The 24,163-nt window shown below is 37.8% G+C and overlaps 1 protein-coding gene across 1 annotated transcript in view; it reads left to right on the top strand.

Annotated features, from left to right (window-relative positions):
• The window catches only part of LOC105487443 (complement C7), an 80,406-nt gene that overhangs the window by 34,248 nt on the left and 21,995 nt on the right, over window positions 1-24,163 (top strand). The window contains exons 7-14 of the mRNA XM_011750891.2: window positions 1,995-2,165; window positions 4,428-4,671; window positions 6,679-6,789; window positions 11,744-11,910; window positions 14,479-14,707; window positions 15,891-16,062; window positions 18,648-18,735; window positions 21,302-21,434. Of these exons, the coding sequence (XP_011749193.2) occupies window positions 1,995-2,165; window positions 4,428-4,671; window positions 6,679-6,789; window positions 11,744-11,910; window positions 14,479-14,707; window positions 15,891-16,062; window positions 18,648-18,735; window positions 21,302-21,434 (1,315 nt within the window). The remainder of the gene's footprint in view (window positions 1-1,994; window positions 2,166-4,427; window positions 4,672-6,678; window positions 6,790-11,743; window positions 11,911-14,478; window positions 14,708-15,890; window positions 16,063-18,647; window positions 18,736-21,301; window positions 21,435-24,163) is intronic.

The following is a 24,163-nucleotide window of genomic DNA, read 5'->3' as shown; positions in this document are numbered from 1 at the left end:
GAAAAAACTTAAAAGTACTGAGAGCGAGAAAGGGGGAGAATAAGTGGAAGGACGTGTTTCTATAATGTTAAATAATAGATGTGACAATAATAAAATGAGAGTTAAAAGAATAAGAGATGTTGGAATATAGGATGGTTGAATTTGGGATTTCAGAGGAAGAATCAGTCTTGGAGAATTCAGGATCTAAGCTGGAAGAAGGAGGGTATTAATTAAGGAAAATTTAATAAGACCACATCACTTTGAGAAGGATGATTCCTGCAGCAATGTGTAGGTAGATAGGAGTGAGAAGCTGCTGAACTAAAGACAGGCTTATTTGTATTTGAATTGTGGCTATAAAGATAGGGGGAAATAGGCTAATTGGGTTTTTTTTTTTTTTGCATTGAAAGGGATATATTTAACTTCTCTTTCTCCAAAGAGATAATAAACTAATTTTTTAAGTCAATAATGTATATGTGTGTATGTGTATACATGTATATACGTATATACACACACACACACACATATATATATTCTCCCAGCCCAAGCTGAATTTTTGCATCTAACTTTTAAACAAACCAATTTCATAATGTAATGGAAATAATACTCTAATAAAAGATTTGCTTAAATCCATCTTCTTATCTTTTTAGCATGCATATCTAATACTCAATAGGGGGTAGTGATAACAGTCATATTATATTTTCTGGCATTTTGGTATATTTCTTTCTTGTATTTTTTGACTGGGCATATACTTGCATGATTGTAGTTAATAGCATTTTCACACTTATACCTGTTTTCTTATTTAATGTGACAACATGAATATTTTGCCTTCACAAGCATTATTTAGTATGACTGTGTAATATTGTCATTTTCTTTCCTTTTAGTTTTCAAAAAAGTATATCATTTCCATCAGTTCAATTTTCTCCGTCCTTATGCTTTGATCTCAAACACAGACGTATATATATATATATGTATAAATAATAAAAACACAAATGCTTGTGGAAGGAGAGTTCCCAATTTGAATATTTATATAGAACAAACACAGTGAGAGGGAGTCTTTTTGCTTGTTTTGTTTTATTCCCACAGGGACTGACATTTTTAGCAAATTAGTTGTCTATAATTTTACCAAATCAAGAGATTTTTACATAAAGAGTCAAATTTATCCCTTGGAAAAAATCAGACAATTTGTCAATACTAGAACCTGTAGTTACACCTAGTGACTGTCTAGTGGATTTGAGTGTTGTGTGTCTCGTTTAGACAGGGTGTGTGTTCACTTTTTCATCACCATGCTGTCCACTGGAGGTTTCCAACATTGATATTACTTGCCAGGGATGTGGGCATTTCATTTTGACACTTGATCTAGAGTAAAATAAAGGATAAATGAATGATGTCTTTTCAATAAAAACTGAAGCTGTCACTTCTCATTTAGCTACATGTGACTAACCTATTGTCTACTTTAAAATTCTTTTGGGGTGGCCCTTCTATCTAGCAAAGAAAAAAATGCAATTTTAGCATTTATCCAAGTGAAATAGAATTGGAAAATTAAATCCATTACAGATCACATACAACATTCCAAAACAAAGTCCAAAAGAGCTAATTGTTTCATATCACCTATTTGCATCTCTGTTTCCCTTTATTAGATGAAAAATCAAGAACCAAATTCTTTCTAGTTCTCTGTCAGTGTAAACTTTTGTTAATTTGCTCACTTCTGGGCCAAATGTTGACATTAAAGGAACACAGAAGTTGTTTGTACCTAAACGTGTTTTGTGAATCACTTGGGATTGCCATTGTTGGTACCATGTGTCCTGCTTAATAAAAAATAATCATGGAATGAACTCTTTCCTTATAATCATACAGGTCTAGTCTTAATGAGAGTCACAGTTGCTTTGTGCCAATGAAGAGCTTTTCTCTTTGGTAAGATTGCATGAAGAAAGTACCCATGATAAAGCATACAAAAGTATCTTGGGTATTTCCAAGGCTTAATTTAGTCATAGCAAAATTTTTCATTTTCTTTGTAGGTGAAAATAAATAATGACTTTAATTATGAATTTTACAATAGTACTTGGTCTTATGTAAAACATACGTCGACAGAACATACATCATCTAGTCGGAAGCGCTCCTTTTTAAGATCTTCATCATCATCTTCACACAGTTATTCTTCACAGACCAATGAAATCCATAAACGAAAGGTTAGTATAAAATGTCAACTAACTTTTCCGTGTTTTCCTGTTCTTAAGTATTGCTTACATTAATAAACTTGTATTTATCAAAAGGATCAGCTTTCATATTAAAATTAGTAATAGTAATAGCATTTCCTTTAAGAGACAATGTAGTATCTGTCTCTAAAAGTACAATATTGTCTCATTAAATCTCTTTGATAATATATTTATTTGTACTGGCCAGGCTCAGTGGCTCACGCCTATAATCCCAGCACTTTGGGAGGCCAAGGTGAGTAGATTGCTTGAGCTTGAGCTCAGGAATTTGGGACCAGCCTGGGCAACATAGCAAGACCCTGTCTCTATAAAAATACAAAAATTAGCTGAGCATGGTGGTGCACAACTGTAGTCCCAGCTACTCAGGAGGCTGAGGCGGAAGGATCACTTGAGCCTTGGAGGGAGAGGATGCAGTGAGCCAATATCACATCACTGCACTTCAGCCTGGGCAACAGAGTGAGACCCTGTCTCAAAAAAAATACACACATATATATATGTATATTTATTTATAGTTTTAAACTTCTCATTAAAAGTATTTGTTTTTATTTGAAGATGTTTACAAAGCCCTTATTACCTTGAAATCTTCTATTTTAAATGATCTTAAATTTCTTAAATTTGTGATTACTGGTAATACTATTTTAAGTGTCATATACAATTTAAAAAATATAATTAATGCTTATATATGCTTCTTAAATGCAAATGCTAGAGTCTTTTTAGAAGGTGCATGAAGATAAAGGAGTTTAAAAACACTTTACTAAAGATAAAAGACTTTAAAAATAGTTTATTACTTTTGAGATACCAACATTTTTATCTAAGAAAGTTAAAAGACTTATTTTTAAATACTTCATTGTTTTGAAATACCAAAACTTTCCTCTTGAGAAACCTGAATAGTAGAGATGGACTGTACTAATTAATATACAGTTATGGCTGAATAACTTTTTAGGCTGATCATTATTCACAATCTGAACATTTCATCTCATTCTTAAAGTTAGTAACTTGAATAATAAATCACTTAGGAAAATATAAGGTATATTGGTTTTATTCGTTTTATGACTAAGAAGCTGACTATGGAACTATGAGTTGTAAAACCATTTACTGTCTCCACATTACATTGTTCACACAGTGGGGATTTGGCAAAAGTAGATCTGTGATCTGTCTTGGATGTAATGAAAAGATGCTTAGGAAGTGTTTAAAAGACCTCATTATAAAGTAGCTTAACCTGCAAATACGCTAGCATGGGAGATAAATGATACCTACAAGTCATTGTCAAAATGTGGACCATAGGGACACATTATTTTATATACTTATATTTATCAGTTGATGGATTCATTCTCCTTTTCTAGTTGAAGATGGCATAGCAACTTGGTCTTGGGATTTTGGAGGTTATGTAGGAAATTACCATATAATTTCTTCACCTGTAATATCAGCACTTTGGGAGGCTGAGGCAAGCAGATCACTTGAGGTCAGGAGTACAAGACCAGCCTGGCCAACATGATGAAACCCTACCTCTACTAAAAATACAAAAATTATCTGGGCATAGTGACGCACACTTGTAATTCCAGTTACTCGAGTGGCTGAGGCAAGACAAAGCTGAATTCTCCTGAATTAATTCTGAACCCTGAATTAATGCTTTGTTGATTTCATATTGAGAGAAGGGTCCTCACTATCTGTCCAGATGTAGGAGGGGATGGTGGTGGCTTAACATGGTGTTACTCCGATTTTTCTTTCTTTTTTCTTTCTTTTTTTTTTTTTTGATATGGAGTCTCACTCTGTTACCCAGGCTGGAGTGCAGTGGTGTGATCATGGCTCACTGCAATCACTGCCTCCTGGGTTCAAGCGATTTTTCTACCTTAGCCACTTGAGTAGCTGGGATTACAAGCATACACCACCATGGCATGATAGTTTTTGTATTATTAGTAGAGACAGGGTTTCATCACGTTGACCAGGCTGGTCTCAAGTGCTCTGCCCGCCTCAGCCCAACAAAGTGCTGAGATTATAGGAGTGAGCCACCTTGCCTGGCCATTACTCAGATATTATTAGTATTTGAGACTCCAAGTATTCCTGATTGCATCCAGTAAGTGGGTCCATAGGAGTGCTCATCATGCATCAAAAATAAAAAATTCATGTAGTCTGGGTTGATTGGAGGTGAAAGTTGATGAAGATATAGAACAGAGAACTATTTCCATTGCCTTTTTATCTTCCACCTAAAACTCCTTGTACTCTTTCTTCTTTCCATAGAGTTATCAATTGTTGGTTGTTGAGAACACGGTTGAAGTGGCTCAGTTCATTAATAACAATCCAGAATTTTTACAACTTGCTGAGCCATTCTGGAAGGAGCTTTCCCACCTCCCCTCTCTGTATGACTACAGTGCCTACCGAAGATTAATCGACCAGTATGGGACACATTTTCTGCAATCTGGGTCATTAGGAGGAGAATACAGAGTTCTATTTTATGTGGACTCAGAAAAATTAAAACAAAATGGTATAGTATTAAAAAATTTGTTGTCTAAAAGCATTTCTGGGATTTTAATGAGGAAATAACATGTAGTTAATGTAACTTTTGAGCTTTAAAATTTGACAAATAAAGATTTAAATTGCAAAGGAATCCAAAATTGCAAGAAAGTATTATTCTCTACTTAAAATCTTATATGGTTTAAGAAAAGCCTGTATACTCTTTTGTATAGTACCTTGGAGCTAAATTGTTATCATTATTGGCTATTTCTAGAGGGTACTGGCTGAGTTTTTAGAATGCTTTTTAAATTTTCCACTTTCTCAGACTAAACAGTATTTCTCAAGAAAAATTAAATGAGGAATTTAGTAATGTTTCAGAAATCAAAAAGTTTAAATAAGTATTTCATTTACCTTTGTTTTTTACCACTCACATTCTTTTAAAAAAATCTGCTTTGAGTATCATAAGTTTGTTTACTACTTAATACTTGTAACAATAGCTTAAATTGATGGGTTACCTTCCTCATGACAAGTGAGTTACATATGTTAGTAATAATCCTTACTACTACCCAATGAGATGGGCATTATAATCTCTGTCCCACAGATTGAGAAATAGAGACTCAATGCTATTATGAGATTTATCCAAGGTCACGAAGATTGCAAGGAGGGTATTTAAGGCTGGGTCTAACTGGCCTCAAAGTCAGTTTAGCTTATTCCTTATGCTATGTCATTGCTAAAATTGCCTGATTTTGGTTAGAATCAGGACATGCCCGTGAATTAATGCTTTGTTGATTTCATATTGAGAGAAGGTTCCTCACTCTCTGTCTAGATGTGGGAAGGGATGGTGGTGGCTTAACATCCACTCCTCCAAGTCAAACCTTTTTTTCCCTAACTTTGTCTTTTAGCCGATGCTCACATTTCCGTCTCTATTCCAAATCCCTTCTTCAAGGTCTTTCTCTTCAGAAAAGATTCTGTTACAACCTTGGAGAAGAATAAGATCTCTTACATAAGATTCAGAAGAAGTCTTAATAGCTTTTTAAATGGGTAAACTATAATATTTTTTCGTTTCTATTGAGCTGTTTTTTTGTAGGTCTCTACCACATACAATTTCACTAGAATTTGATCTTTTCAAATCTTATAGGTTGGAAATAAGTGCACAAGTACAGGTTTTTGTAGCAAAGAGGAAGGACACTATTTCTTGGAGAATCAATCCAGCAAGTAGCTCAATCTAAATTCAGTTTTACTTCTTTTTATTGCACTTAAAAGAAATGGAGGGGATTTAAAAAAAAAAAAACATTCCAAGCTGCTAAAATTTTATTTTTCAGTAAAAATTTTACTCTTGAGCAGTTTATGTTTTTCCTAAAATTTTTATTTAAATATAACCATAACTTCTGGGATACAGTGGTGCCCCAAATAGTTGTTCTTTAAGAAACATTAAGGTTATTGTAATATAGTTAGTAAAATGAGAAAATACATTTGCACATTTTATTATTTTCTATCCTGGTTTTAAAAAATGCTTTGGCAAAACTCTACTTGATAATGAGTAGAAATGATCACATTCTAAGGTTATAAGTAATGGAAAGGAGTTGTTGGAAGTCACAGATGTTAAAGATGGAGAGACTGAACTTGAGTTTTAGGAGTTAATTCCTGTGGAAACAGAAGCCAACTTTGGGAGCTTTAAGTAGATTTGCTGGAAGAAGCTGTCATGCTGCTACTTTTATCGATTTATTTTATGCCTAAGAAGCTGACTGTAAATGGGTGAAAGATGTCACTCTTTGGGGTCTTCAATTTCTACTCCCTGCATCTTTTTATGTAGAAATCCCTCCTGCCTCCCCTCTGAAGCTTATAGAAGGAAAATAACAAAAGTTGAATACCATTTTTTTCTGATCTTTGACTCTTCTAGAGCGCTTGAAAATGTTCATATCATGAGACTCTTGATTAGATGGCCATAGTAGCAGGGCTACTTATCCCTACTCTCATATCTGAAGATCTTCAAGGAATGCAGAAATTAAACATGTCTCTTTTACATTTTTTCCCCTAGATTTTGGTTCAGTAGAAGAAAAGAAATGTAAATCCTCAGGTTGGAGCTTTATCATTAAGTTTTCAAGTCATGGATGCAAGGAACTGGAAAAGGCTTTAAAAGCTTCTTCAGGTAAATGAAAAAAGAGCAATTTGCATTGCAAGCTTAACTTCTTTTTTTTAAAACTTTTAAGTTCAGGGGTACATGTGAAGTTATGTTGGTAAACTTGTGTCATGGGGCTTTGTTGTACAGATTATTTTGTTACTCAGGTATTAAGCCTAGTACTCACTTTTTTTTTCCTGATCTTCTCCCTCCTCCCACTCTGCACTATCCAAAAGGCCCCAGTGTGTGTTGTTCACCTGTCTATTTCCATGTATTCTCATCATTTAGCTCCTGCATATATGTGAAAACATGCAATGTTTAGTTTTCTTTTCTTGCTTTAGTTCACTAAGAATAATGGCTTCCAGCTCCATCCATGTCCCTGCAAAGGACATGATCTTATTCTTTTTTTATGGCTCCGTAGTATTCTATGATGTATATGCACCACATTTTCTATATCCAGTCTATCATTGATGGGCATTTAGATTGATTCCATGTCTTCACTATTATGAATAATTACAAGCTTAACCTCTACTCCGGTTTCTATTGTTAATTCGGCTTTTGAGGCTTTATCAGGTGTTCTACTTTGTGTTTTAAAAAAATCTATTTGGCAATTTTTGCCTCTGCTTTCTCTTTCATATGTCATGGTAGTGAGACATCACACAGGTTAAGAAGTTCACCAGGTTATCTCCTCTGTATTATAAATATGTTATCAGTGTGCAGCCCTTTTCTCCCTTATGATGATTGGCAAACAAGCCTAGACAAGTGACATTATCAAGAGACGGTTCAGTTTCACTTGCTGACATGGCTACTCCGTGGAGGTCAGGTTTTTGCTGTATGCTGGTTGGCAGTGGAGACGGAGGAAAGGTGGTATGCTAGTCTTTGGGTGATTGAAGAGGGACTGAAAGGGTAAACTGATCTATACTGTGAAGGTACCATGTTAAGGAGTTTAGATTTCATTCTGATGGCTATCGGGTTCCATTAAAATATTTAATACATGGAGTGATGAGATAAAAGATTACCTAAGTAAAGTTGTAGAGAATAAAGAACAGTGGAGAAAGAAACATTTGGCAGGATTGAAAAACAAGAGATGGAAAGTAAAGGAGGAGTGAGGTCAACAGAGTGAAGATAAGGACCAAAAAATGTTCACTGGATTTGGTGATTAACACTTAGTTGCTGCTTTTGAGAAGTGTCTGTTCATGTCTTTTGTCCATTTTTAATGGGGTTATTTATTTTTTACTTGTTAAGTTGTTTAAGTCCCTTATAGATTCTGAATATTAGACTTTTATCAGAAGCATAGTTTGCAAATATTTTTTCCAATTTTGTAGGTTGTCTGTTATACATTGATAGTTTCTTTTGCTGTGCAGAAGCAGAAACAGGAAACCGAATACTGCATGTTCTTACTTTTAAGTGGGAGTTAAACATTGGATGCTTATGGACATAAAAATGGCAACAATTGTCACTGGGGACTGCTAGACAAGAGAGGGAGGGAGGAATCAAGGGTTGAAAAACTAACTGTTGGGTACTTACGCTCACTACCTGGGTGTTGGGATCAATCGTACTCCAAAGCTCAGTATCACATAATCCACCCAGGTAACAAACCTGAACATGTACCCCATGAATGTAGAATAAAGGTTGAAAAGAAAGTTACTTTTAAAGGAAGAGATTCCGAAGTATAGTAGGGACGGAGGTGAGACTGCATTTCATTGTGTGAGGCCATAGATTGAACAGTATCAGAGCTTAAATCCTCTTGGGGTAATGGCAAAGGTGGACACTGATCCATGTGTCATAGTTCTCGGTGAAGAAGCAGGGATTCTTGGGATATTGGTAGATGAGTGCAAGAAGGAGGAAGATGAGTAGTAAAACCAGGTTTATGTACTCATTCACTTACTTCATTCATCAACTATTTATGGAGTCTGTGGTATGTGTCAGGAATTGTTTTAGACACTCAAGATATAGCCGTGAATATGCCAGAGAAAGTGCTTGTCTTCATGGAGTTGACATGTCAGAAGAGGAAAAGGTTTTGAATGAAGTGGAAAAAGAAGGATCTGAACATGGAAATGGAAGTGAGAGCTTTGAGATGTTGACATCAGTCCTCAGCTGGGCTGGCAGTTGGAAGCCGCTTACCAATTTTATTTTATTTCACATTTAACAAACACAGGGCACCTACTATGTGCCAGCACAATTTTAAGCGATTTACAAAAATTAACCAGTGTACTCCTCCTACCTATGTGTTAAGTATTATTCATATTAACATTTTACAGACAGGGACACTGAGGCCCAGAAATGTTGTCCAAGATTATAGTTCATAAGAAATAGATATGAAATGCAAATGCATAAAATCTGGCTTAACAGTCTGGGGTCTTGACTGTTGCACGGGGCTGCCTTTTCTAGGGGAAAATAGTTAGCTGGAACAGAGATCTCACTGGGGTATGGAAAGGGAGGCTAAAGCCTTAAAAAAAAACAACGTAATGGTAGAATCTGTAATTCTTAAATAGGTGTGCTGGCTAAGGCAGTGATTCTCAAACTTTAGTATGCATGACGATTACCTGGGGGATTCTCTTAAAGTGCTGATTCCCAAGGTTGTTCATTCTCTCAGATATTCTCCTGTAGGTCTTGGTGTGGGCTAAGAAATCCGCAGTTCCCTCAGATGATTGTGATTCAGTAATACAGGGATGGGACTTTGTGATTCACTGCATTAAAAAGGGTAACTATGTATATATTTAAAACACAGCTAAGAATGAAGATGAGGAAGCATCAGGTAATTTGTTAAAACTATGAAGATTTACGGGCACAGAAAGTCAAATATTGCATGTTCTCATACGTGAAAGCTAAAAAAATTGATCTTATGGAGATAGAGTAGAACGATAATTATCAGAAGTTGGGGAGGAGGAGGGGTCAATGAAGAGAGGTTGCTTAATGGGTATAAACCTGTAGTTAGGTACAAGGAATAAATTTGGCCAGGTGCCACCTGCAATCCCAGCACTTTGGCAGGCTGAGGCGGGTGGATCATGAGGTCAAGAGATCGAGACCATCCTGGCCAACAAGGTGAAACCCCGTCTCTACTATAAATACAAAAAATTAGCTGGGTGTGGTAGCTCATGCCTATAGTCCCAGCTACTCGGGAGGCTGAGGCAGGAGGATTGCTTGAACCTGAGAGGCGGAGGTTGCAGTGATCTGAGATAGTGCCACTGCACTCCAGCCTGGTGACAGAGCAAGACTCTGTCTCAAAAAAAAAAAAAAAAAAGGAAATAAATTCTAGTGTTTGACAGCACAGTCAGGTGGCTATAGTTAACGATAATTTACTGTGAATTTTAAAATAGCTAGAAGACAAGATTTGAAATGCTCTCAACACAAACAAATGATAAGGTGATGGATATCCTAAATATCCTGATTTGATCATTACACATTCTATGCATGTATCAAAATATCACATGTGCCCCATAAATATGTACCATTATTATGTATAAATAAAAAATAAAAAAGCAAAAAAAAAAAACTGTCAGGCTTTAATGATTTCTGACTATGAGTACAATATGATCATTTTATGAAATTGCAAAATTTGGACAATTACAAGGAAATGAAAACCACTCAAAATCTGATCTACCAGATTGGAAATTTCTTGTCATGACCATTACAAATGGAGATAAAGTATTTCTAAATTTATGAGGCACATAAGTGGGAAAAAAGCTTCCATTAGCATTTCACAATTTTCAGAACACTTTTCATGTGTTAAGTAATAGATTCCTGTTAATTAACAGCTTATTTTACTCATTGTTAGTATACCAGATGCAATAAACTGTTTTCCTTCTGATATTTTATTATGAAAATTTTAAAACATATAGACAAGAATGTTGTAATAAATACCCATATACCGATTTCCCATATACAATTAGCATTTTGTAATTTTACTACATACATGTACATATATTATTTATAATATTGACTGATTATTTGAAATATATATTATGTATTTAAAGTGTTTATAATATTTGCTGAACTATTGGGAAGTAAGTTTCAGATATCATAACACTTCATCACTAAATATATGCATGTATCATCTAAGAAGAACATTCTCTTGCATAATGAGATGCTCACACTAAAAATATAAAGAGTACGAACAATAATTCCCTAATATCATCTACTCTCAGGCAAGAGCTGTTTTTCTTTTTAAAAAAATATACCTTAGTTTTGGCTGGGCACAGTGGCTCACGCCTGTAATCCCAACACTTTGGGAGGCTGAGGCAGTCAGATGACTTGAGGCCAGGAGTTTGAGACCAGCCTGGCCAACCTGGTGAAACCCCATCTCTACTAAAAATACAAAAATTAGCCAGGTGTAGTGGCTTACACCTATAATCCTAGCTACTTAGGAGGCTGAGGCAGGAGAATTGCTTGAACCCGGGGGGCAGAGGTTGCAATGAGCATGCCACTGCACTCCAGCCTGGGCTACAGAGTGAGACTCTGTCTCAAAAAAATATATATATATAAAAAAATAAAAAGAAAACCACCAAAAATAAAATAAATATACCTTAGTTTTTAGAGCAGTTTTAGGTTCATAGCACAATTGAGTGCAAAGTACAGAGAGTTCCTGTATGTCCTCTGCTCCCACACAGGCAAAGCCTTCCCCACTGTCAACATCTCCCATCAGAGTGGAACATTTGTTACAGTGGATGAACCTACATTGACACATTGTCATCCAAAGTCCATAATTTACATTAGGGTTCATTCTTGGTGTTGAGCATTTAATGACTTTTGACAAATGTATAATGACATGTGCCCTCCATTGTAGTATTATACAGAACAGTGTCACTGCCCTAAATATCCTTTGTGCTCTGCCTATTCATCCCTCCCTTCTTCCTGGCCACAATTTGTCTTTTGACTGTTTCCATAGTTTGGCTTTTTCCAGGATGTCATACAGTTTGATAGATTTTTTTTTTTTTTAGTACTTGATAGACTTTTCACTTTTCATTTGCTTTCTTCTGTATAGGAACCCAAAACAATGTGATGCGAGGAGACCCGTTCATCAGAGGGGGAGGTGCAGGCTTCATATCTGGCCTTAGTTACCTAGAGCTAGACAATCCTGCTGGAAACAAAAGGCGATATTCTGCCTGGGCAGAATCTGTGACCGATCTTCCTGAAGTCATAAAACAAAAGGTATATCATGCTTTGTTTAAAGCAATAGGAAGCAGTCATGTTTATTTGCATGAGGAAAATGAAGGTGGTTAAATCAAGATGGTTAAACAGACATGGCTGTAATTAGCATTTTCTGTATCCCAATTATATTTTGTAGAGTAAAATGAATGAACACATAATAATAAGAAACAGAAGGTGTGTTATTCAATTTTAGTAGCAAATGTTAAATGTCTTGAAACTTCCAAGAGAAATTAATGACAAAATTTGCATTTTTAACTTTCAATCTAAGTTTGATTATGTTTTCCTTGGTCCCGAATTCAGAGGAGTTATAGATTCTTGCAAGGGGAAGGCATGTAAGTTTGCCTTCTGTTATGTTCCTATCACCTTTCTTTGTGTGGCCATGGCTTGTGGGCTCCTGAAGTCATACAAATTAGGATAGTAACAAGTTGGCTGGCAGAATTTTAAGATGTTTTATTGTTATCATCAATTCTTTTATATTGCAACATACGTGTTTCCAAAAATCATTGAGCTATGCAAAATTGCACAATAAAGGGCTTATAGAAAAAAAATCAGGTTAGAGACACAGCACTGAAATTTATCATCTGTGACACTCATATGAAAAAGATAGGTGCCAATAAAAATAGTTGCCTGGTTTTATACATGTTAAATTATTAAAAATGTATCTATACTACAATAAGTGTGGTGCATTACTTAGAAAAAGACCTGAAGCTTTCTGGGTGCTGGAAGGGTTACGGCTTGTGAGTTACCGTGAAGTGGTAGAAGAACAGCAGTCAAAAACCCGACAGACGTTTGTAACAGCAGATGTGAACAGGTATAGTTTATAATGCAGGAAATGAACTGACACAGATGTTGAGGGGTGTGTGAGTGAGTGTCTGTGTGTGTCCATGCACATGAGTACGCATGAGTTTTGTGTATTCCTATGTGGCTTGTTTCAGCTGTGTGAAGCATTTTGTGTTCACCCTGTGTTTCATGTGGATATAGTTGTACATAAGAAAACCCCAAATCTGTGCTATGCTCAGAATTTTCACAGTATATCAATCTCAATGGAAAAAATTCACCTTATCAAAACAAACATTATAGCAGAACCGATTCTATGATCTATTCCCTGCATGAAAGTCAATGTCCCAGGCAAAGCCTGATTTTCAGAGATACATTTTATAAACTCAAAAATTGCAATAGGTCCTCAAGTACTCTCCTAACCCCCATACAGTACCCATTGGCTTCCAAATACGGGTGAGGGAGGGAGGATGAATTTTTCCTAGAAAGTCTTATCTTAAAGGACCATCTGTTAATATTCGAAATGGCCTATATTCATTGTCAGCATCCCATACAAATCTTCAGAAACTCTTGATTAGATTAAATTATTGATTAGAGAAAGACACATGTTCTTTAACAGTGTCTACGTACTTTTCCACATAGGACTATAAATTTTCATATTTATGCTAACTTTTTAGCAGGGCAAAAAAGGAACAGAGAAAGAAAAGGCACTATGCAGGTACAGGTATATGACTATGCAAAGCCATTGTGTTCGGAAGAGCTTGGGCTCTTAGGAACCAATGGTGCCTATCTCTTCCCAGTTCAGGCATCATGGTGGTAGCCTGAAATTGACTATGGTGAGAGTAGCTACACTGCAGAAACTGGTAAATGCTATAAAGCAAAGACGTTTTTGTTCCTGGGAGAGCAGACTGTTAAAGTTGAGTTAGTACATCTGTGATTTCACAGTTGCTTTTCTTCTGAAATAGCCAACGCAGAGTAATAATGTTTACCTGTTTTAAATTTCTCCTTGAGGAAAGAATCCATGATTTCCACTAAGAGATATGTTAAATCTCTCAGTCAGGAAATTTAATTCTAAATTTAATTTCACTTGCTTCTTTGCTGTAATTTAAGTACATTTCCTTTTCTTCTGTCTTCAGTAGGGGTGGTAATGTATTATTATCTTCAAAATAATCTTCCATTAACTAGAAAATGAATGACCTTTTTTATTTTATTTTATTTTATTTGAGACGGAGTTTCACTCCTGTTGCTCAGGCTGGAGTGCAATGGCACAATCCTGGCTCACCGCAAACTCTGCCTCCCAGGTTCAAGTGATTCTCCTGCCTCAGCCTCCTGAGTAGCTGGGATTACAGGCATGAGCCACCACACCTGGCTAATTTTGTATTTTTAGTAGAGATAGGGTTTCTCCATGTTGGTCAGGCTGATCTCGAACTCCCGACCTCAGGTGATCCCCCCTGCCTCAGCCTCCCAAAGTGCAGGGATTACAGGTGTGAGTCATAGCGTCTGGCCTGGTTTTTTTTGTTTTTGTTTTCGTTTTTTTTTTTTAATCTTATGCATGCACAAAAGATACATAAAAAATTCTTCCCCCATCTGACCCTAATTTTCCTTAAGTTTGTCTTGATTTTGTTGCAAAGAGAGTGCACTGTTTTCTTTTGTATTTGAATAAAAAACAATTGTAACAAACTTACCAGTGGCTTTTGATTTTGTTTTAATGAGAGTCGTGCCTAAACATGAAAAGCAAAATATTCTTGCCTAAATCCCTGATTACTGACTATGATGTCTTTATTTCTATAGCTGACACCTTTATATGAGCTGGTAAAGGAAGTACCTTGTGCCTCTGTGAAAAAACTATACCTGAAACGGGCTCTTGAAGAGTATCTGGATGAATTTGACCCCTGTCATTGCCGGCCTTGTCAAAATGGTGGTTTGGCCACTGTTGCGGGGACCCATTGTCTGTGCCATTGCAAACCATACACATTTGGGGCGGCGTGTGAGCAAGGAGTCCTCGTAGGGAATCAAGCAGGTCAGTGGGGTGAATTTTCTCTAGTCACCCTGTACACACTGAAAGGGAATTACCCTGTTTCTCTGCTCCTTGAGATGCTTCATCTTTGAAGAGATGAAGTCTCAAATGAATTTAGAATCCTCCTTCCCTTTCCTACTTCCAGATTATAGCTACTGTGATTAAGGCTCTTCGCTGTTATCTCTATTTATCCATCTGAACTAACAGCCCCACTGTGCCCTCCACTTCCCATTCTCTATTAGAAGAGTTATGATTAAAACACCTTCATCCTCTGTAATTATCTCAATAAAATTTTGCTGTAACAAAGGTCTGTGAACTTGTATATTTGCATTGCCTAACCTTTCTGATGGCATGCTCTTTGAAACATTTCTATTTCTTACCTGTATGATGTACTATCAATCACTCACAAATATTTGTTGAACATCTACTTTGTGCTCTACAGTGTACATGGTGCTTCAAGCACTTGGTACAGGGCTATGCAAAATTGACTTTATGAGTAGTCAAAGTATGACTACAATCTATATACTTTTGTTTCTATGGTTATTTACATGTCTGTCTCTTCTAGAACGCTCATTACTTAAGGTCAGGGTTGTTTGATTCCTTTCTTTATTCCCAGAGCTTGACAAAAGGCTTCATTCATAGAAGTCCCTAAATGAATGATAAATGAATAAATATAAGACTAGACTAAAGAGGCTTATAGACAAGCATTACAAAGGCATCTTTATCCCCAAATGTCTCTCCAAGTGGCCTGTTCTGGTAAATTAAAATTGTACCACTGTGATTCATTCCTTTGTGGCTTGGATTTCCCCTTATCTGTTAAAATGGAAGCACCCCCTTCTGCTATCTAATTAAATAGAATGGTAACAGATTTCCAGCCCATCTCCATTCACTGTTGTGAGAAGTAAATAAATGATACAATGTACATAAAAGTGCTTTGAAACAGTTGTAAAATAATCAACAAATAAAGGATATTATTGCAAGAGGTTCACTAAGGCAACCTTAATATGGACATTCCTAGTCTGTGTGTAGAGCCATTCTGAACATTGTAGAAAACCTCAATGAAGGTGAAGGTAATCAATATCCAGAATGATCTCTTCCTCCAGTTAACTTGTTAGCAGGAAGCATAGCACTAAGTTCCCAAGTCCTCTTTAAGAACTTATTGATCAACCTCTTTCTCATCTTGTAGGAGGGGTTGATGGAGGTTGGAGTTGCTGGTCCTCTTGGAGCCCCTGTGTTCAAGGGAAGAAAACAAGGAGCCGAGAATGCAATAACCCACCTCCCAGTGGGGGTGGGAGAACCTGCATTGGAGAAACAACAGAAAGCACACAATGTGAAGACGAGGAGCTGGAACACTTGAGGTAATGGAGACCCGACCCCCTGGCAGTTGCATAGAACACAGTGCCCTCTTCAGTTAGCGTGGAACACATGATTGCTGCTGTCAAGAGATAGATAAAAAAGTTAAATGGCTATTTTTTACCAGGGACTGCTTTGTCCCTCAGCACTAGGGTGAGTTGAAGGAGCTTGCTCTGTGTGCTTCAGGTTTTCCTGAAACAAGTGTTACAAAAGGCTGGGTAATTGGGAAGTAGTCCAGCTGAGTGGATACGATCATTCAATCGTTTGTTTTGGCCACCTACTTGCTGTGTGACGTTGGGCAAGTTACCGGTCACATCTCTAAAATTAGCATGATAATAGCAGATAAACTGATACTAAGATTATCTGTTTATTGTTATTGTCAGAATTAAATGAGATTAGCACCCAAAGTTTGCATTACTTTTCAGATATACCATTCTTACTCATTTAATTTTTGGATTAAGCATAGAGCCAGTTGCTTGAGATGGAGAATATCTCGGTGGGTGAACCCAGTAGCCTGGCACTAACTTCCCATTTGTCAGGACCCTGCAAAAGCCATCTCAGAAATGCTCAGTTGATGAATCATAGCCCTGGGTCAGAATTCTTTATGCCACGCCCTACATCCTCCTTAGTAATTTTTGCAGACTGGAGTTGGCAATATGTTCTAGTAAGATAATTCGAAGGTCATGTGAATTGAAGAAAGAGATGAGGTGTTTGGGTATCTGGTAGAAACACAGGGAGGTGGGAAGCCTTATTCCTAAATCTTCGGTGCCTTGTAATCCAGCATTCATCAGTATATCTTGACTGAGGAAGCTGACAAGCACGTGAATTATGGTGGGAAGAGGATGCTGGCTGCTGTGCTCATGTTTCTGGGAGGATGAGGGTCTGGGAGGAGATCTCTGAGACGATGCATTTTTCCTGCTTTTCAACATAAAGCTAAGGGGAGAGGCACATCCTAAGAAAGGCATTGAAGAGATTTTTCACTCTTGGTTCTCAGGGGAGGGGAAGTATCTTCCTTCTCAGTACGAATAGGAAAATTAAACTTGCCACAGTTTCCTCAAAGTGTGGCAAGATTATAAGGAACTCAGCTGAGAAGGAGGCCACACTCCCAGTCTATTTGTACTACTTTCTCTCAGATTTTGCGTCTCTGGAGTGGAGATAATATTAATGTTATTTTGACTTTAGAGGCATCATACATTTACCTTTTAAAGAAGTTTATATAATTTCTTGAAGTATAATTTGATCTATTAGTTATTTTTTGATCTTGCAGTTTTTTTATTGCTGTTTTCCATGCAGAAGCTGATAAGGACAGTATAAAAATAAACTATTAAAAATGTTAAAAAAAAAAAAAAAGAAAACCATTGTTTAATGACAGATGTCATCGTTATCAGTATCTTTATTACAGGCTCCCTCAAGAGATAGTCATAGTGATGGTAAAGTGTCAGGATTGGCATTTGTGGGATGATATTAGGACTTCTCTTCTCCCATCTTACTTTTACGTTTAAGATTTACTCCAAGCCTTACTAAAACTTGCCTTCACCAAATAATGTGCTTTCAGTTATCCACGTTCAGAAAGAAATGTAGACACTAAGACTTCCTATTTCTTTATTGCCTTGTGAGAGGTAGAAGGTGCACAATTGTAGGACCCTAATTGACTAGATGTAAATCCAGTTTTGGTATTTATTAGTTCATAATCTTGGACAAGTTATTCAAACTTTCTGCGCCATTGTTTTTTCCATGTATCTCATGGTGTTGCTGTATGAATTGAGATAATACACATGTGCAGAGCAACTGCCATGGTGCCTGACATATAGTAAATGCTTAGTAAAAGGTACTTATAATTTTGTGTTACCTCTCTTTTGGGGTCACTAACTCTAATTAATTACCTTCCTTTTTTTTTTTTTTTTTTTGAGATGGAGTCTCGCTCTGTCACCCAGGCTGGAGTACGGTGGTGGGATCTCAGCTCACTGCAATCTCCGCCTCCCAAGCTCTGGAGATTCTCCTGCCTCAGCCTCCTAAGTAGCTGGGATTACAGATGTGCATCACTGTACCTGGCTAATTTTTGTAGTTTTAGTAGAGATGGGGTTTTACCTTGTTGGCCAGGCTGGTCTCGGAACTCCTGACCTCAGGCTATCTGCCTGTCCTGACCTCCCAAAGTGCTGGGATTACAGACGGGAATTGTCGCTCATCGCCCAATACCTTATTTTCAATACAGAATTTATTCTGTATTAAATGAATTTCAGACCCAAACAGCAAGAGGAAAGGTAGGTTTTGAAGCAGGTGACCTCTAGGAAGCAGAAAGTACTATGTTGGCCAAGAGACTTTCTTTTTCTTTTCATTTTTCTGTTTGTTTTTCATACTACTGACCCAGCAGCTATTGAAATCACTGTCTTTTGTTAGCTTGAGTTTGTTTTGAGTTTTCTACCACAGGATGTAAGCAGATATTTGGTTCTAAGAATGACAAAAATATTACACCAATGTACTTAAATGAATAGAGTTCCTTCAGATACAAAGGAGAAATCCAATGTAATGCAAAATAATTATTATACTGTGCAAATCAATCACATTAATTCCTTTTTTTTTTTCCTTCCAGGTTGCTTGAACCACATTGCTTTCCTTTGTCTTTGGTTCCGACAAAATTCTGTCCATCACCTCCTGCCTTGAAAGATGGATTTGTTCAAGTTGGTTATGAAAGATATTTTTTTCCTTTATAATGCTCCAACTTCTATCTCTCTACTGAGCCCATAACCTATTCTCTTCTTTCATGGTGAAGCCGTGCAAAAAATATTTTATATGTGCATATTAGTTTTAGTGGTGAGGGTTTTAGTGTGTGACTTTTTTTCTTTGGCCCAAGGTGATCTGAACTCTGCAGAAGGCAGTGCATCTTCTGTGGTGTGGGAAATCAATACTGCCACTCAGTGAATCAAAAATGTCATCATGCCAGAGGGCTGCTAAACATTGCCACTGGAAACACCAAACTGCGAATCTGCAAGCTTACTCTTTAACTTACAGGACTTCTCTTATTTTTGCCACTGAGAGAAGGCTTTTCCCCCGCTCATAACTGTAGGCCCTGGGATGAAGTATTAGGTTTATTCCAGGAGTCAATAAGAGAGTTAGCTAGTGTCTAGTGAGATATGCATCATTCTACTTTGAGCAATTGAAGTTTCCTCTTCAGGAAAGAAGAGTAGTCATCTGCCATTTGTCATTCTAGGGACTTTTGTTGTTCTTGGCTTTTGGGACATTTTAGTTAATGCTACTCTCAGTCTTTATGATGAGGCTTTGGCCTGAAGCCCCAGTGGTGCCTCTTCATGGCTCACACAGGATATTGTTCTTGAGGACTCTCTCTGTTACCAGCACTGCTTTGCTCACAAGGGCTTTTGCGTTTCAAATCTCAGGCCCTTTACCATGCATTCACTGAAAATTTACTGAGGTTTCCCCAAATGTAGGCTCTATTGGGAGATGAAAGTTGTGTGTTCGTGGTGTATGTGTTTGTGGAGAGAGAGAGAGAGAGAGAGAGAGAGAGAGAGAGAGAGAGAGAGAATGAACCTAGCATCTCTACCACGCATTCTGTCCTACCACAGTCACCATAATTCATGGAGCTCCTGAATGGAACATATGCTCAGAGAATAGGCCAAGCAAACTCATGCACCTTAGCAAGCCATGAGGCTGCTGTCCCCAACTGCAGTGCATGCGGTGTTGTTTTAGGAGCCAAGAGTCCCAAATATTGCTCTATGGACTGGCTGCATCCGAATTTCTTAGGGAACTTAAAACTAGAGATGACTGTTTCTCCCTTGTCCTCCACATTTTCTGATTTGATAGGTTGGGAGTACAGCCTGAGAGTCTATTTTTTAATTTCTACAAGTGATTATGATCTACAGCCATGTTTGTGCACTGTTGAATCAGACTTCCTCATATAAAAGTTTTTGTTTTGTTTTGTTTTTGCAAGGTAGAGGAAGGAATAGGATCATGAGTCAAAAGAGAAGATGTGCTCCTCCCCATTTCCCTCAAACCTCAGCATCGACCTGGCCCATTCTGTTTCCTACTAACTTCCATGATTGAGCCAGACTGGGCCAGGAAGTGCATACTGACAATGGGAAGGAGATACCAGGAAATCTTGTTTAATCCCTAAAGCAGAGCTGGTCAAGGTCTGAGCTCTAAGCCCTCTCCCAGGCTTGAGTTTTTTCACCATCCCCTTGGGTGGAAGAAAATGAGAAGCGTAAGGAAAGAGAGACCCCGAGTGAGTGTGATTACCCTTCATTCCACCCCCAGGCTCAGACTTCAAATTCCTCCTTGCTTCAACATGAAAGCTCACTTCCTGGCATTATAGGCTAGTGAAATGTTCTTGAATCTGACCCAGCCCCAGCAGCATTCCATATATATGGTGCGGAGTAGGAGGTTAGGATGGGAGAAGATCAACATTATGCTTCCCCTAAAAGTTATCAGTGAGAAACTTAAACTTTCATGAACATACTGATAGGACTGGAAAATTTCTGGGTGTTCATGCTGGCATTTTGTAGGCAGTATTGTCAATGAACAGCTCATAATACCTTTTTTTTTTTTTTCCAGAGAGTGACAGAGTCTTGCTTTGTCACCCAGGTTGGCATGCAGTGGCACTATCTCGCCTCACTGCAACCTCTGTCCCCCAGGTTCAAGTGATTCTCATGTCTCAGCCTCCTGAGTAGCTGGGACTACAGGCATGCACCACCATGCCCTGCTAATTTTTGTATTTTTGTTAGAGAAAGGGTTTTGCCATGTTGGCTGGGCTGGTCTCAAACTCCTGACCTCAGGTGATCCACCTGCCTGGGCCTCCTGGAGTGCTAGAATTACAGGCATGAGCCACCATGCCCGGCCTAGTAATACCTTAATATGAAGAGCTGACTGACAAAGATGTTCTCCAAATCTGATAAAGAACTGATTTTTCCTAAAAGTAAAAGAAATTAATTGGACAGTGTCCAAATAATTTTAATAGAATGTAATTTTAGTAGAATGCTTAATATAGTCCTTGGTATTATGGGAGCAATCAATACATTATAGACAGTGGTATTAATAGTTTTATTTCAATTAATGGTGGTGCTAGTGTTATTGACTATATAGAGGAAAATGTTTTTATAGACACTTTTCTGAATCAGTTATTTAAATGCAGCTTGCCTGATGATTATGATTTATAGACCAAATGTACGTAAAGAAAACTTTTGTTAATGCAAAATAGACAAACTCTTTCTTTTTCCGTCTTTTACTTTTGTTTAGGATGAAGGTACAACGTTTCCTGTGGGGAAAAATGTAGTGTACACTTGCAATGAAGGATACTCTCTTATTGGAAACCCAGTGGCCAGATGTGGAGAAGATTTACGGTGGCTTGTTGGGGAAATGCATTGTCAGAGTGAGTGGTGTCAGTTGTATATAATTTAAGATGAGAAAATTACCTGGAAGAGAATGAATCAAGCTAAATAACACTCACCATATGGCCCATGTGTTGGCCTTCCTCTCCTGTAAGTCTGATATGATCCTGTTCAAGTTTTAGAAGCCACTTGAATAAGCCCTCCGCCTTCTCTAGTTGGTAATGTTTCCATTCAGTGAGGTCAATTTTATTGCAATATAAAACTTTCTGGTGCAAATCAGAATAGGCCAGGGAACTCTCTTTAGATGAAGACCATAAGGATATTCTTTAGAGTTCAGTTACTCAGGATGTACCACAATCAAACAACTTTCTTCAATGCTTTGCATCCTATTCTATTCGGAGAAAGGCATCTGAATAATAGCTTCTGCATGCTGCACCACCCTAAGACTACTCTGGCTTCCATCTCACTTGCAATATAAGTTTGTCAGCAAATAAATAGGTCAAGCTGTAGGGATACATTTTTCCTAAATCAGTTGCTCTGTGCTATATGAGGAAAGCCCTAGTGTACACACACACATATATATATTTCTCCCTTTGGGAATATACCTATTGTGAAATTTCTGAGTAATTGGGTATTCATACATTGGGCATATATACATTTAGATTTAGTGGAGGCTTCCAGCCTTCCAAGTGGTTGTACTGATTTACATCTCTAGCATAATCTGATACGTCAAGATTGCTTTATGTCCTTACACTTGATAGCATCAGCCATAGTGGTCAGTGTATAGTGAGATACATATATATGTGTGTGTGTGTGTGTATGTGTGTATTTGTTTTTTTTTTTTTTTTGGAGACAGAGTCTCACTCTGTTGCCCAGGCTGGAGTGCAGTGGTGCCATCTCAGCTCACTACAACCTCCACATCCCAGGTTCATGTGATTCTTGTGCCTCAGCCTTCCGAGTGGCTGGGACTACAGTTGTGTGCCAACACACCCTGCTAATTTTTTGTATTTTTAGTAGAGACAGGGTGTCACCACGTTGACCAGGCTAGTCTCGAAGTCCTGAACTGAGGCAATCCACCCATCTTGGCCTCCCAGAGTGCTGGGATTATAGGCGCGAGCCACTGTGCCCGGCCTATTTTTATATTTTTTCTAATGACTAATAATGTTAAGCTTGTTTTCATATGTTTGTTGGCCATTGGTTATATTCTTTGGAGAAATGGCTGTCCATGTCTTTTATCCATTAAAAATAATTGGTTTGCCTGTCTTTTTCTTTTTTTTAATTTCATTTTTTATTTAATTTTTTTTTTATTTCCATAGGTTTTTGGGGAACAGATGGTGTTTGGTTACATGAGTAAGTTCTTTAGTGGTAATTGTGAGATTTTGGTGCACCCATCACTCAAGCAGCATACACTGCACCCAATTTGTAGCCTTTTTTCCCTTATCCCCTTCCCGCCATTTCTCCCTAAGTGCCCAAAGTCCATTGCATCACTCTTATGCCTTTGCATCCTCAGAGCTTACCTCCCACTTGTGAGTGAGAACAATGTTTGGTTTCCTTCCTTCCTTCCTTCCTTCCTTCCTTCCTTCCTTCCTTCCTTCCTTCCTTCCTTCCTTCCTTCCTTCCTTCCTTCCTTCCCTCTTTCCCTCTTTCTCTCCTTCTCTCCTTCCTTCTCTCCTTCTCTCTCTCTTTTCTTTCCTTCTTTCTTTTCTTTTCTTTTTTTTTCTTTTCTTTTCTTTTCTCTCTTTGAGACAGAGTCTCTCTCTGTCACCCAAGCTGGAGTGCAGTGGCATGATCTCAGCTCACTGCAACCCCTTGCTCCTGGGTTCAAACGTTCAAGCAATTCTGCCTCAGACTCCTGAGTAGCTGGGACTACAGGCGCATAATGCCACAACCAGCTAATTTTTGTATTTTTAGTAGAGACAGGATTTCGCTATGTTGGCCAGGATGGTCTTGAACTCTTGACCTCTTGATCTGCCTGCCTCGGCCTCCCAAAGTGCTGGGATTACAGGTGTGAGCTACCGCGCCTGGCCCAATGTTTGGTTTTCAATTCCTGAGTTACTTCACTTAGAATAATAGTCTCCAGTCTCATCCAGGTGGCTGCGAATGCCATTAATTAATTCCTTTTTATGACTGAGTAGTATTCTGTCATGTATATATACCACAGCCTTTTTATCCACTTGTTCATTGACTGATGGGCATTGTCTTTTACTTATTAATCTCTCTCTCTCTCTCTCTTTCTCTTGGAATCCTTAAGCAGAAACAAATGAAATACAATATGAATATAAATATTTGCTAGTTGGGAGTAATAAAGCCAAAAGTTTATTCTTAGAAAAGATTAATAAGAAACTTCTACTTGAAGGGCTTCTTTTCCTTTATTATGAATCTACTGATGAAACATTGTCCCAGTTTTTGTTTATCTAAAGTGTCTGTCTTTCACCTTGACTTTTTAAAGGACTTTTTTTTTTTTTTTTTTTTTTTTGAGACAGAGTCTCGCTTATCACCAGGCTGGAGTGCAGTGGCATGATCTCGCCTCACACTGACCTCCGCCTCCTGGGTTCAAATGATTCTCCTGCCTCAGCCTCCTGAGTAGCTTGGACTACAGGCGTGCACCACCATGCTCAGCTAATTTTTGTATTTTTAGTAGAGACAGGGTTTCACTATGTTGGCCAGGATGGTCTCTCCATCTCTTGACCTCGTGATCTATCCACCTTGGCCTCCCAAAGTGTTGAGATTACAGGCATGAGCCACCACGCCTGGCCAGGATATTTTTATT

Source organism: Macaca nemestrina, chromosome 6 (genome assembly GCF_043159975.1).
Source record: "Macaca nemestrina isolate mMacNem1 chromosome 6, mMacNem.hap1, whole genome shotgun sequence".
NCBI lineage: Eukaryota > Metazoa > Chordata > Mammalia > Primates > Cercopithecidae > Macaca > Macaca nemestrina.
The sequence above is the reverse complement of the archived record's forward strand: the minus strand, read 5'-3'. Positions and strand labels throughout refer to the sequence as shown.